The sequence below is a fragment of the Sesamum indicum genome, linkage group LG5 (genome assembly GCF_026168435.1).
Source record: "Sesamum indicum cultivar Baizhima isolate 11 linkage group LG5, ASM2616843v1, whole genome shotgun sequence".
Taxonomy (NCBI): Eukaryota; Viridiplantae; Streptophyta; class Magnoliopsida; order Lamiales; family Pedaliaceae; genus Sesamum; species Sesamum indicum.
In genome coordinates this window covers 1,987,124-2,000,789 of record NC_142661.1, presented here as the reverse complement: position 1 = coordinate 2,000,789, position 13,666 = coordinate 1,987,124, and the positions used below count along the sequence as shown (strand labels likewise).

At 36.5% G+C, this 13,666-nt stretch overlaps 1 protein-coding gene and 1 pseudogene across 2 annotated transcripts; one reads left to right on the top strand and one right to left on the bottom strand.

Moving 5' to 3' along the window:
• Positions 1-1,219: 1,219 nt before the first annotated feature.
• On the bottom strand, positions 1,220-5,759 carry LOC105162946 (G2/mitotic-specific cyclin-2-like; annotated as a pseudogene).
• Positions 5,760-6,106: 347 nt separating this feature from the next.
• LOC105162807 (G2/mitotic-specific cyclin-2) lies at positions 6,107-12,396 on the top strand. 2 transcript variants are annotated; one of them, XM_088880212.1, is made up of 6 exons: positions 6,107-6,232; positions 6,338-6,394; positions 6,493-6,688; positions 6,769-6,885; positions 7,333-7,444; positions 12,245-12,396. In XM_088880212.1, exons 1-5 carry the CDS (start codon positions 6,189-6,191, stop codon positions 7,402-7,404), a joined length of 486 nt encoding a protein of 161 aa, XP_088736338.1. In that variant the 5' UTR covers positions 6,107-6,188; the 3' UTR covers positions 7,405-7,444; positions 12,245-12,396. The 2 variants fall into 2 exon arrangements, with proteins under 2 accessions (XP_088736338.1, XP_020549592.1); XM_020693933.2 differs by lacking the exon at positions 12,245-12,396 and adding an exon at positions 10,177-10,218.
• The last annotated feature ends 1,270 nt before the right edge of the window (positions 12,397-13,666 follow it).

Below are 13,666 nucleotides of genomic sequence, written 5' to 3'. Positions count from 1 at the left end.
AAACGACGACGCATTGCTGTAAAGGCTGACGACGGTCTTAATTTCCATCTAATGATAATAGTGCTGAGTTTTCAAGCGTGAAGTCTTTGGTTCCTATTTGTGTGTGTGGAGATAATACAATACAATGATATATATGCCTTTGTAATCCCCTAATCTTGGCATTCATTTCTAGTTGTTGTCTGTTCCTGGCGTTGATTTTTGGTTTGCCTGTCTAAGTTATTTATCGTAATAACCTTTATGGCTCCTAATCTTTCACCTTTCATTGTACCTCATTGGTAATGCAAACTTCAGACCCTCTATTTTATTTTGCTATTTTTATTTTCTCTTTCATTTAATATGTAGATGTCTGTATACAAAATTTTTGCAATCTGTATATTATATCCCATAAAAAATCCAATATCGATTTGTCATATTGGATCATGACTGCGTTCAGAATATTATTCGATATTTTATCATGTTTTATTTGTTATTTTCGTTCCACAACTTCAAAATACTCAGAGCAGGCTGTAAAAATAAAAAAAATAGGCCTTCAACTGCATTGAATTTAAGACTTAAAACATTATGAAATTTTACCAAAAAAAAAAACCATATAGTTGTGCTTGTATTTTAATTTCTTACTATTGAAAAATTATATTGGTGGATATACTTTAATTCTTCAATTAAATGAAGTACATAAACAAATAAAAACTCTCGAAATTTATTTATTTTTTAGAGTAAAAGTTAATAATTTGATATTTTGGAATGAAAATTGATGGATTCTTTTATTATTTTTCTTTTTGGGTAAAAGTTAAGTACATGATTGATTTCAAAAATGTCAACAAATCATCAATCACGTATTTAAAAGTGTCCCTTCCAAAATTCAGCATATGTTGCACACCTAAAATTTCATGGAATCTCTAACAAACAAGTATTTATTTTTGGTGTATGAAATTTTAAAAACTGTATGTTAAATCTATATTTGTTAAGACATATATGATGTGTACACCTTGGATTAAACATTCCTACCAGAATGAGATTCACAACGTTATTTAATTTTTTACTAAACAACATAAAATGTAAAATAACATTAATGTGTTAAATATCCATGCAGTAATGCTCAATTTTTTTACAATAGCTCAGTGCCAAAATTACCACGATATATATGAAAGATCGATCCACAATAAAATTATTACCATAGAGTACATTAATTATTATTTCTTGCATACACATAGACTTATAACTAATAGCTCAACACCATCATATCGATCTCTATGGTGCCATCTATGCTAGTGCTATTATAAGCGGACGTTTGGTATGAAATCAACCCATAGACTTTCGATACTCTTTCAACATCATTTTCCTTGAATAGCCTTCTCTTTGTAGTTTCTTTCTCAATGGGTGTAGCAATTCTTCGCTCATAGGCTATAATAGCATTCTTTCCCGCTTCCTCCATCATCTATTGTAACTCTGTTCTTGTTAACTGAATCATTCGTTCTCTAGTCCCCGGTGTACCCTCAAATTCCGACATATTTTCCTTCCATATTACTCGTTATATCCTCATTGTTTCCGGCAAACGGCGCCAACTGATTGATGAAAACCTTCCGACGCCCAAGTTAGTTGATGGTTGAGATGAAAATATGCGATCTGACGTCAAAGATTTCAATGCAATAAATGCCAGTTACTTCGATTTGGTCAGATCTGAAGTATTTATAGGATACAAATTGACACTGTAGATCACGTATCATGATTCAAGTCTCCCTTACTCCAGTCGTACAGTGCCTAATTGTCTTTCGAGTCCAGGTCAAACCGCGGGGCGGGTCTAGACGGTGTGGATCCTGGTGAAATGTATCTTTTAATAATTAAATCCTCATCACATTTCGTTCTAGATGGGTACCTTATTTAACATGCACCAAGGCAGCAATTATTGATGGATAGTAAATAAGTGTGGCATAATTCATCATTCGCTCAACAAGAAAGCATGGTATTTGAGGATAGTTATGACTTGGTTTACCATTCTTGGCTTGGATTTCAGGAATAACTCAGCAGCTGATCAAAGAATGATTAATACTCACATCAGAGTCAATTTGAGATGCTTTGTTGAAGCGGGCAAGGAAAACGTATGGAGTCGGGACTGTTAAGTACCATTCCAACGCGGCCAATATCCGCTTCTCCAATATCCGCGGCCATTCACGTTAGGGGCCCAAATTTCTTCATACTTGGAAGGGGGCCTTGTGATATTGAAAATGAGCACATTACCTCCCTATGAAAAAAATATCGCAATTTGCGCCTGTATTTTTTAAAATAAAGCAATTTGGCTCCTTATACAAGGAGGTAAATCATAGGAGGGTAAATTGTTGGATTGTAAAAAATACAAAGAGGTGAATCGCTATTTATTTTTTCATAAGCGGATAATTTGCTCATTTGCAATATCACAAGAGAACCTACTTGGAAGCTATAAGCATTGCTCCCAACCCACCAACTGTAGCTCCCTTCTTGATGTAGTCTTGGCTGCAAGATACCGATCAACGATGTTGATAGTGAGGTAAAGGGTCTCAGGATTGAGCTCGAACTTGTGGTAAACTTGAATCAACTAATCAATCAGAATTGCTCTCATTTCCTCATTTATCTCAGGTTGTGAATCCATATAATCGTGAACACGACCCTCATTGTAGCACCCTCTAACGGTACTAGGGCTATATCTTTCCTATACTTAATGTAACTCCCGTGCTTATATATATAAATATGCACATAGTCATCTAATCAATATGCACACGTAATCCCAACGTCATAATAGGTATAATCATCTCACAACATTAGACAGTCATAATGCTTGATGATCATGACCCTGCACAGATTCTGAGGACTCAGTTGGGCCAACAGTGTTTCCCCTTGACGCTTCCATCCTATACGAAATGCACACATATATTTACATTTCATCTACTGTCCCTAGAAAATCTAATTCATGCTCTGATACCACCTAATGTAGCACCCTCTAACGCTATTAGGGTTTTCCTAAACGTTAAAGTAAACCCCTGTGTTTATATATAAATATGCACATAGTCATCTAATCAATGTGCACACGTAATCCCAACGTCATAATAGACATAAAATCTGTATATCAAATATAGTTCAAACAAGATAAGTAGGCAACATGCGTAGAATAGTCAATTTAATTCCAACATAATCAGCTAACTCGCACCACATAGCTAACTCGCAATAAAACAATAAATTAAACTCCCATTTTCATAATTTGCTTACCGGAAGGTGATATCGTATTTTTCCCGTCAAGTGATCCCCTTGGCAGCCGACTCATCAATCTCATTTCGCATCATAGCTCTTTCAATTCGCATCATAGCTCTTTTCATTTCACATCTTTTTCATATCGCATCAAAACTCTTTTCATTTCATTTCTTTCTCATATCGCATCATAGCTCTCATTTCTCCTTACAAGTTTTTCAACAACATCAAGGGATATTCACACCACAATTATTCAATTTTCAATACTCCCTCATTTCCACATATCACCATTCTTGTAAGCAACTAGTAACGTAAAATCATATATCAATATATTCTCATTTTCAGACAATCACACACATCATAAAACAAATATAATATTGCATGTATTTTATGATTTCACGTATTCACCACTCAAATATTTTCAAATAAGTCAACGTCAGTATGAACCACAAATTTATATAGTAGTAGCGTCACAAGTAAAGGGAGAACATATATAGATAATACTAATTATTACTTACTTCGACCTTACAACAGTTTTTATCTACTCAATTGATATACTCCTTTCACCTTACCCCCCCAATATTCTATAATGAGTTATACTACATACAATTGATATATCTAGAATATCGTAATTTCTTTTATATTATTATTATTCGTTCTAGTTTTTATTAATAACTAAACACTTTCATAAAAATACTTACAATTTATCATTTAATTCTTAGGGATTAAAATACTTAAAATATATATATTATATAACTATCGTTTTTAATAACATTCCTAAATAGTATCATTAAAAACCTCATTTTTTTCTTTAATAACATGATATTTCTTAAAACCTCATTTTTCCTTTTTGATATTTCTTTTAAATTAATCAATTTCTTTTATTTAGTTAATAATTTTGATGGAATTGTATAAATTAACTAATATTTAAATCTAATAAATTTAATAATCTAATTAACCAACGATATCATTTTTTATATTCAACTTGATATTCAATTCAACACTATTTTAAATAGTCAAACTCGTAAAAAATATTCGTGTTAAATTACATCATTCAATACTTATTTGTTTGAAGGCTGACCACTAATTGGATATTATTGATTCCTACTGATTTTTTTATTTTTTTTCTGCTTTTAATTCCTATCCAATTAATATTAAGTATTTAATATTACTGTAGAATTCAGTCAATATTTATTTTTTATTAAAATTTCAGGAGACCATTTAAAGATGGGAGAATGATACAACATTTTTACTTTTCATAAACTTCGTCAAACCAAATTACAATTTTTATTTATTTATTTATTTATTTTTGTGGTAAGTGTGCAAAATTGAAGCATTTATAAAGTAAGGGGGGTAAAGTAATATAATTGAGAGTAAGAATAAATAAAGATACAATTAGAGTAGAAGAGGGTAAAAAGTGGAATTTTCCCTTCTTATAGGGGTTAACATAAAAATTATAAGAATATATGATGTCATCGTGATATAACTAAGAAACTAATTAGAAATTTAATCTACCTATCACATGTCTTAGTCTAGAAATTTAATAAATCAATTAATTAAATAATATAATTATACAAATTAATAAAAATTAAAATTATAATTTCATATCTCTGTTTCGGTCAAGAGAAGTTACAATTTTTCACTTGTGTGTGTATTATGTATGTTGTATATTTGTGTGTGTGTAAAAAAGAAAGGAAAAGAATGAGAGGCGAGGCTGTGAGGGTTTGTGCCTATTACGTCTTTCTTAAATTTTCTTAATTTAAGAAAATATAAGGTATCCCCAAATATTATAATGCACTCCAATTTATTATATTTTAATTATGACCTATAATTTATTTATTAAAATTTATTAGTTAATTCTAGAATTATGTATTATAATTTTTGGGGCGTTCTAGATCAACAAGAAATACAAAATTGTGCTTCGCAAACGACGTTATAAAACAAAAGAAGGTACTAGAATTGCAGTAAAATGAGGAGCATCAAGAGTTTATACCTCAACTGACTTGTAGATCTCATCAACATATTCAACAACAGCCAAGTGATTATTCACGTCAGTAGCATCTATGACGACTATTTGCACCTTTGGTTTATTGCTTAGCCCGTATGCAGCCTGCAAATGAAAGATCAAATAAGAAGGGGAAAACTACACCTGGATAGTACCATAAGGCTTGGAAGGTTAATTGTATTGACCTTGCTTCTAGCAGTGAGAGTTGAAGTAAGAGTTGGAGCTTTCTTCTTCATCGACTTCTCTCCGGCCTTCTCCTTGAGCTCTGGAACTTCTGTAATATCGGTTTGGTGGTTGCTGCAGCTTTTTTCTGAGCACGGCAGCTCTCTTTTCCGGCAGAGCTCCATCCACCACAATTGGCTCCATTGGCATTTGCAGCCTGTATTTCATCAAACAACAAAACATCATCAATAAGGGCGTGAGAGAAGTCAACAAGAATGACTGAAACAAACAAGATTGCAAATTCAAGAACCGGACCTTGTTGTTTTCAGCTGCTGCAGCCTGTTCATTAGCCAGTAACTGAGCACAAAACTCCTGAATAAAATAAGAACACAACACATAATTAGCACGCAACAGGTCATATTCAGATTTCAATCTGTTCATTCACTTTCAGTTAGGATGAAAGAATCTGTTCATTCACTTTCATTTATATGCAAATCCGATTTGAGTTTCATTACTGCAATGACCATTGACGAAGTTCTTTCCCAAAGATTGTTTCTTGGCAATCATGAACATTCTGTTTTCTTTCAATTGTTCAATGGCTTTTTGATTGTTTCGGATTCTCATCAAGATGATCTTTTTTCCCATACATTTCTTGCTTTTGCTCTTTGATGAAATCCCCCCCCCCCCCATCTCATTTGTACATGTGTTGTTAATCTGATCTACAGAGAGGTAGTCCCGGGGGCTATTAAGCAGAAGAATGTGGGAGCAGAAAGGAAGAATCGTCGTGCACTAGGTGACATAGGAAATGTGGTTACCGGTGGTGGGGTCAAGGGGAAGCAGCTTCCTCAGGTATTGAACAAATTCTTTCATCCTAACTGAAAGTGTATGAACAGATTGAAATCTGAATATGACCTGTTGCGTGCTAATTATGTGTTGTGTTCTTATTTTATTCAGGAGTTTTGTGCTCAGTTACTGGCTAATGAACAGGCTGCAGCAGCTGAAAACAACAAGGTCCGGTTCTTGAATTTGCAATCTTGTTTGTTTCAGTCATTCTTGTTGACTTCTCTCACGCCCTTATTGATGATGTTTTGTTGTTTGATGAAATACAGGCTGCAAATGCCAATGGAGCCAATTGTGGTGGATGGAGCTCTGCCGGAAAAGAGAGCTGCCGTGCTCACAAAAAAGCTGCAGCAACCACCAAACCGATATTACAGAAGTTGCAGAGCTCAAGGAGAGAAGGCCGGAGAGAAGTCGATGAAGAAGAAAGCTCCAACTCTTACTTCAACTCTCACTGCTAGAAGCAAGGTCAATACAATTAACCTTCCAAGCCTTATGGTACTATCCAGGTGTAGTTTTCCCCTTCTTATTTGATCTTTCATTTGCAGGCTGCATACGGGCTAAGCAATAAACCAAAGGTGCAAATAGTGGTCATAGATGCTGCTGACGTGAATAATCACTTGGCTGTTGTTGAATATGTTGATGAGATCTACAAGTCAGTTGAGGTATAAACTCTTGATGCTCCTCATTTTACTGCAATTCTAGTAACTTCTTTTGTTTTATAACGTCGTTTGCGAAGCACAATTTTGTATTTCTTGTTGATCTAGGACGCTCCAAATATTATAATACATAATTCTAGAATTAACTAATAAATTTTAGTAAATAAATTATAGGTCGTAATTGAAATATAATAAATTGAAGTAAGAAATCAGGGCCAGAACTTATCTTCTGATGATGATTTCTTCACGAACTCAGCAGTGAAGGGGTACTACAAGAACCACATTAAAGTAAGGAAACACAGGTTTCTGTCACAACTTCAGATCCTCCTTAATCAATGGTCGATGTTCTTGTTTTCTTTTACTCATAGTTCATTTTACTTTCTTACATATTTATCCGGGGAGCGATGATGATTAATGTAAGTTCTTAAAGTTTGGAGTCTTCTTGATAATTAGGCTGTTCTGACAAGAGAAAACAGCATCACGGGAATTGCTTACAAAGATAATGGCGTGGGAGCTTATGAATGAGCCAAGGTGCAGCAGAGATCCATCAGGCAGCACCATACAGGTTTTATGGCCAACTTATTTTCGCTTGTTATCAACAGCTGCTTTTCTTGATTTTCTGGCTCAAATTGAACCCAACACCTCACCTACTTTTCCGACCCACACACCCATCACTAGTGGTCTTGTGATTGGCACTTGAATCTGTTAAACTTCAAAAAGTAAAAATTTAATATAGAATAAATATCCTCAATTTTATTAAACTTAATCAAGTGACTTTCGACTAATTAATTTTATTTTAATATGAATATATATTAGATAATTATTTTTAGATTGTCAATCTTTTCCATAATATAATGGATATATCATTTTAATAATAGTAATAAGTACAACTTACGATTAATTATATAAAAAGTGAGAATATCTTGAGTGTTTATTCCTATTGTGAGAAAATATTTATACTTTTATTGGGGTACATTTTTAGATTGTACCCTTACTGGGGTATATTGTTAATTGTTTATTAATGAAATTTCTTGTAAAAACAATCCAAAATAAGAAGCTTTGACTAATTTGCTTTACTATTGAAATTTTACTATTATTATTTTTATTTTCATATTTATTGATTATACAAGATAATAAAATACAATCTTTATTGAATAAGAAATACAAAATTTTTAATTTGGGGAATATATCTTTTATTACTAATTAAATTTAGAAATTGAATTACAAATAATAGAAGCAAATAGTTTCCTTATCAATTAAAACAATTATTATCAATTTGTTCGGAAAGTATAATTGTATAATGTTTCAATAACAAAAACGTAAATATATCATGAACTTAATTCTATAAATAACATATATATACACCTCTAAAAATATATTTGTGCACTTACATCGCACGTCATGCTTCTTATCTTAATTAATAAGATATTAAAATTTTTAGAAGAAATGTTTGGAAAGTTTGATGATGTATGAGAGTAAGTGCTCATTGGAGTCAATAAATTACATCGTACATGATGAGCGTTGCAACATCATTCATAGATCGCCTAGTTTTGTTGATCTCATGAAAATAAAATTAAGAAGAACATCTGGTTAGGAATATACTGCAACTAAATTCGTTTTATTGGAACATAAATAATTACAACTTGATGTAGGTCGTGCGAAATCAGGATCGGATCGCAAGGTCGAATCGTTAAGTCGGGTCGCTGAATCCTTCTTTCGTACTATCTATTAGTAGATCCTAAGAACAAAGCAAACGTGAGACTAGTCGAGTAGCCCTCGGCGATGGCCCTCCGATGCTTAAGTTAGAAAGGCGGGGTCGAAAAGATAAAGATGAGATCGAATGAGATCACGAAATGGCGGTAAAATGATGAGATAAAAACGTCATTTGAATAATCATAAATTGGTCTATTTATAGCTGTACGGTACCGTCTAGGAGGGCGCCACGTGTCCCCTTTGAGATGCTGTCATGTCATCATGATCCTATGGCCTTTATTTATTCCCTGGTCAAAATTAGTCAAGATGGTCAAATAGTCAACTATGGGATTTAAAGGCTTTTAAAATGATAGGGGTATTTAGGCAATTTAGTAAACTCCTTCATCATGACTCCTCTTAGTGTCATTAATTAAGGGAAGTGAACAGTCACCGTGTCAGATAGAAGGATCCCAGCCGTTTGCCATGACCCACGTGTCCGTGTGGGAAGGCGCGCTGCCTCAGATATTCCCATATATAGTCCCCTCTTTGAACTTTTTTGACCGCCCCAACTAATCGCATTCGATCTCCCCCTGTGAGCTACCTCCATTATCCAGGTATTCTTCATTCCCTTCTTATTCCAGTTTTTATAACATGTCTTCTAGGTCTAGGAGTCTTTCTATTCCTATGTCTGCATCCAAATCTACCTCGAGCCCTAACTCTATGTCGGGATCGTCAGCGACCTACCCCCGGGAGACCGCTGGTACATCCCCGCGATCCCACTTCTTCTATTCCTGCACCTCACTTTGATCCCCTTGAGGAAACTGCTGAATCCGATGAGGCCCCTATTTTTAAAAAATATACTGAGCTGATGCAACAAAAACCATGGTTAGGGATTGTGAGTATTATTAAAACTACTCCTGTGCAATTAAAGAGAAAATATTATATTCCTGTTGATTACGATGTCATCATTCCTCGTTCCTTCGATCGCATGCATCAACCCCCAGAGGGCTATTGTGCATTGTCCACTCTACACTTAGATGCAGGATTACGATTTTCGTTACCCCGTGAAGTGAACAATATTCTTGTCCGATTAGGCATCTGCCCCATGCAGTTATCCCCCAATTCTATTAGCCACATACTTCTATTCATTATCGTCATGAAACACCTTGACTTGCCCCCCTCCTTCGATAATTTCTGGTCCCTATACAATATCACTGCTTCCAAAAGGTCGGGGGAAACCGGTTGGTTCTACCTAACCTCACGTAAGGACTGTCGTTACTTAGACGACCTGAGGTCCAATGTCGGTCCTTGGCGTGATAGGTACTTCTTTCTTCGACCTCCACCTGGTACATATTGGGACTTCTACTTGGGTTGGTATGAGTAAACCCAAACCCAAACTTATAGGGAGGGGTTCGAGAGCGACCTTATAAATTACAGAACACTGCTTTGATACCTTCCAAAAGTACTACTACAGGAGAAACTGTTAAAACTCGTGGGCCTCTCCCCTGCTCCTATTCCAGTCAAAAGCTCATTAGGTGATTTCAGAAGTCTCATTCCTTTATTTCTTTTTTCTTTAAGCGATCCACTAACTGGTTTCCTTTGCAGAGTCCGAAATCATGCTGGCCAGGATAGCGAACAAAGCCAGAGCCAAGAAGGGAACATTACCTCCTTCTGTTGATCGCGAACTAAAACGTGTTGCAGCAGCTGCTAAAGCGAAATCCAAAGAACGTGCTCCAACTCCTACCCCATCTCCTGCAACCGCAACAGCTTCTGACCAACCATCTCCCATAGAAGTAAGGGATCGTACACCCGATGAACAAGTAGAGGTGGTGGAGATCTCTGAAGATCAAGGTCTGAAAAAGGAAGAGGGGCAAGGGTAAAACGACTTCTGCAGCAGAAACTCCAGCAGAACCCACAGAAAGTAGAAGCAATCCCTCATCCAGAGCAAACAAGCAAGGTAAACTAGAGGCCAAGCTCGCTGCCGACAGAATTGCCGAGCCCGAGAATTGGAGGAGATTTGCCACTTTTCAAGAAGTGTGGCAACAAACAAGAGACGAGCGATCTCACTCTGCTCGAATTGCTGAAATGTCTGGAGAAAAATGGGTCCCTGATTGGAAAATCTCGAAGAATAGCAGTATTCTGTGGACCCTAGCCGGACAAGATTCTTGGGAGATATATAGGGTTGCTTGCCTCGAAAGGGATCAGATCATTCTTGCCCAGACCTCTCACACATCTATCGAGGAGCATTTTGCACACAACATAACTCAGGTAATCAACGACCTACCCTTCTCACGAGCTGACTTCCCATTCTTTAACTAACTCTTTCCTCTTAACAGGCCATGGCCTTTGCCCATAATCTCTCCCTCCAATGCTTGATGTGCAGGCATGAGAAAATAACTGTCGAAGCGAAAGCTTTAGAGATGGAAAAGAAGATTTTGGAGCAACAATCACTGATAGAGTCCCTTCAATCTGATGCTAGAGAAAAGATGGAACTTGCTTCCAAGTTGGAAATTTCTGAGAAGGAACTGGAAGAAGCAAGATCCATGGCCCAAAGCGATCGTGAAGCTGCCTTTGAAACAGGCTGGGAGCAGGCCTTAATTGAAGGCCGAGCCCAATTTCTGCGAAGCCAGGAGCTCAAGGATATGTTAGATCAAGCTCGCATGAATGGTGCTCGTGATTTTCTGAAGTCCAGAACTTTCAGAGAGGCTCAGAATTCATGATCGAGGGATTCGAAAAATGCTAAGGCCAGATCCAGAAGCTCGAAGGATTTGTGGAGGATTTTGATCTCGATCAGCTGGATGTATCTTTAAATAAAAATCTCGAGCCATACCCTCCTGGACCAGCACCTGCTGATGAATTTCCTGAATTTCTACATCTGATGGATGAACTTCCACCCCCACCTCCTATTTCATAGATATAGATGGATAATAAAAATTTTTGTAACCACCATTCAACTTTTTGTATTTTGAACTGATGATGGTGAATTAGGGATTAATTCCCTTTTTGTAAGCTGATGATTATCAATATCAAATATTTTGTTCAACTGAGCCTCGAGCAGTTTGTATTATATATTCATGAAGATTCCTGCTAAGGTCGTTTAATTAACTTCAAATCTTTGCCAGATCATGAACGTTTCCTCGGGAGAATCCTGCAATCTTTTTTAGATCGCACAATGACCCCCTTTTTCGAGTTTAAAAACTCGCAATCTTTTTTATATCGCTTTTTAGGTTTAGAAATCCTGCAATCTTTTTCAGATCGCTTATGAACCTTTTTTAGGTTAGAAATCTCGCAATCTTTTTCAAATCGCTTATGAACCTTTTTCAGGTTAGAAGTCTCGCAATCTTTTTCAAATCGCTTATGAACCTTTTTCAGGTTCTAGTCCCGCAATCTTTTCCAAATTGCTTATGGATCTCTGGTTGCCTCTATTCAGAGAGATCATAACTTAACCACCAGAAAGCAATGTTTACTCTGACAAGCACATGTGGACTCTCATTTAACAAATACCATTTCATCAATAGCAATTGATTACAGGGGTATAGACACATTAAAAATTCCAAGCTATAAGCAAGTAAATAGCAGAGAATACAGCACTAAAAAAAACAAATCTCTAGAACTGTAATACATTTGAGATCCATAATCACTACGTAAAGCTAATATCTTCCTTGTTTTGCAGGCTACCTTTGGATGAATTCAAAGAAACAATCTCCAGTCAAATTTTGGTTTCTGTTTTAACCCTAAGTAGTATCTTTGCCTCTTCTATCATACTCATGGATGCAAAATGACCTTTTTCAGGTCGCATTTCTCAGACTTTATTGCAATGTCTTTTTCAGACGTCTTTTTCAGACAATTACAAGTCTTTTTCAGGCAAGACCGTTGTAGGTCGCTTACATACATCTAAGCATAAAATTTCTTCAGATTATGCACATTCCAAGCTCGCGGCAAATTCTTCCCTTCTAAGTCTTGTAGAATGTAGGTTCCTTTTCGTCTGACCTCCACTACCTTGTACGGACCTTCCCATGTTGGATCGAGCTTTCCGACAGCTTTGATACTTCCACTTTCTTCAATACCAAGTCACCGACTTGAAAACTCCTGGGTCGCACTCTTCGATTATAATTCCTAGTCATCATGCTCTTATATCTCAAGATTTTTGCATACGCGTGATCTCTCTACCTTCTTCGATCACTGTAAGATCAAACAAACGTTCTTGAGAATTTCTTTGTGCTTCGTACTGGGTAACTCGAGCAGTCTCTTCCCCAATTTCTGCAGGAATAACGGCTTCACTACCATAAACCAAATAGAAGGGTGTCTCGCCAGTAGCTGTTCGCGGGGTTGTTCGATATGCCCAAAGCACTCCAAGCAATTCTTCGACCTATGCTCATTTTGCTCCTTCCAGCCTGGTCTTCAAATACTATAGCAATGTTCGGTTCGTGACCTCAGCCTGCCCGTTCGCTTGAGGATTCCCAATGTCTGTGAAATTTTGTTGGATTTTCAGCTCCTTACACCATGCTACGATCTTCTTGTCTTGGAACTGAGTTCCGTTGTCTGATACCAGAACTCGTGGGATCCAAACCTGCAAATAATATTTTTCCAAATGAAAGTGATTACCTCTTTCTCAGAGATTTTCGCCAAAGCTTCAGCCTCGACCCATTTGAAAAAGTATTCGACCGCAACAATTAAGAATTTTTTCTAGGCCACTGCCTGAGGAAACAGACCAACAATATCTATCCCCCATTGATCGAAAGGGCATGCGACCCTCAATGGCTCTAACGGGGTCGCAGGGAAATGCAGTAGTCACGCATACTTCTGGAAACTTTCACATTGCCTGAGGATCTTTTGGGCCAACGATCTTCCCCCTGAATGGTTTCCACAACTGCCCTGGTGTATTTCTTTCATAATGTACTGCGTCCTCTCACCATCCAAGCATTTCAATAAGATACCCTCCGCGGTCTCTTGTATAGATCGTCTCCAAGCATTGTGAAGCGATTAGCCTTGAACTGTATCCTCTTTGCAGCGATCGCATCGCTAGGAAGTTCCCCCTGTTTCAGGTATCGAACGAAAGGTGTTTTCCATGAATCTGTTACTTCGACCGCGTGGA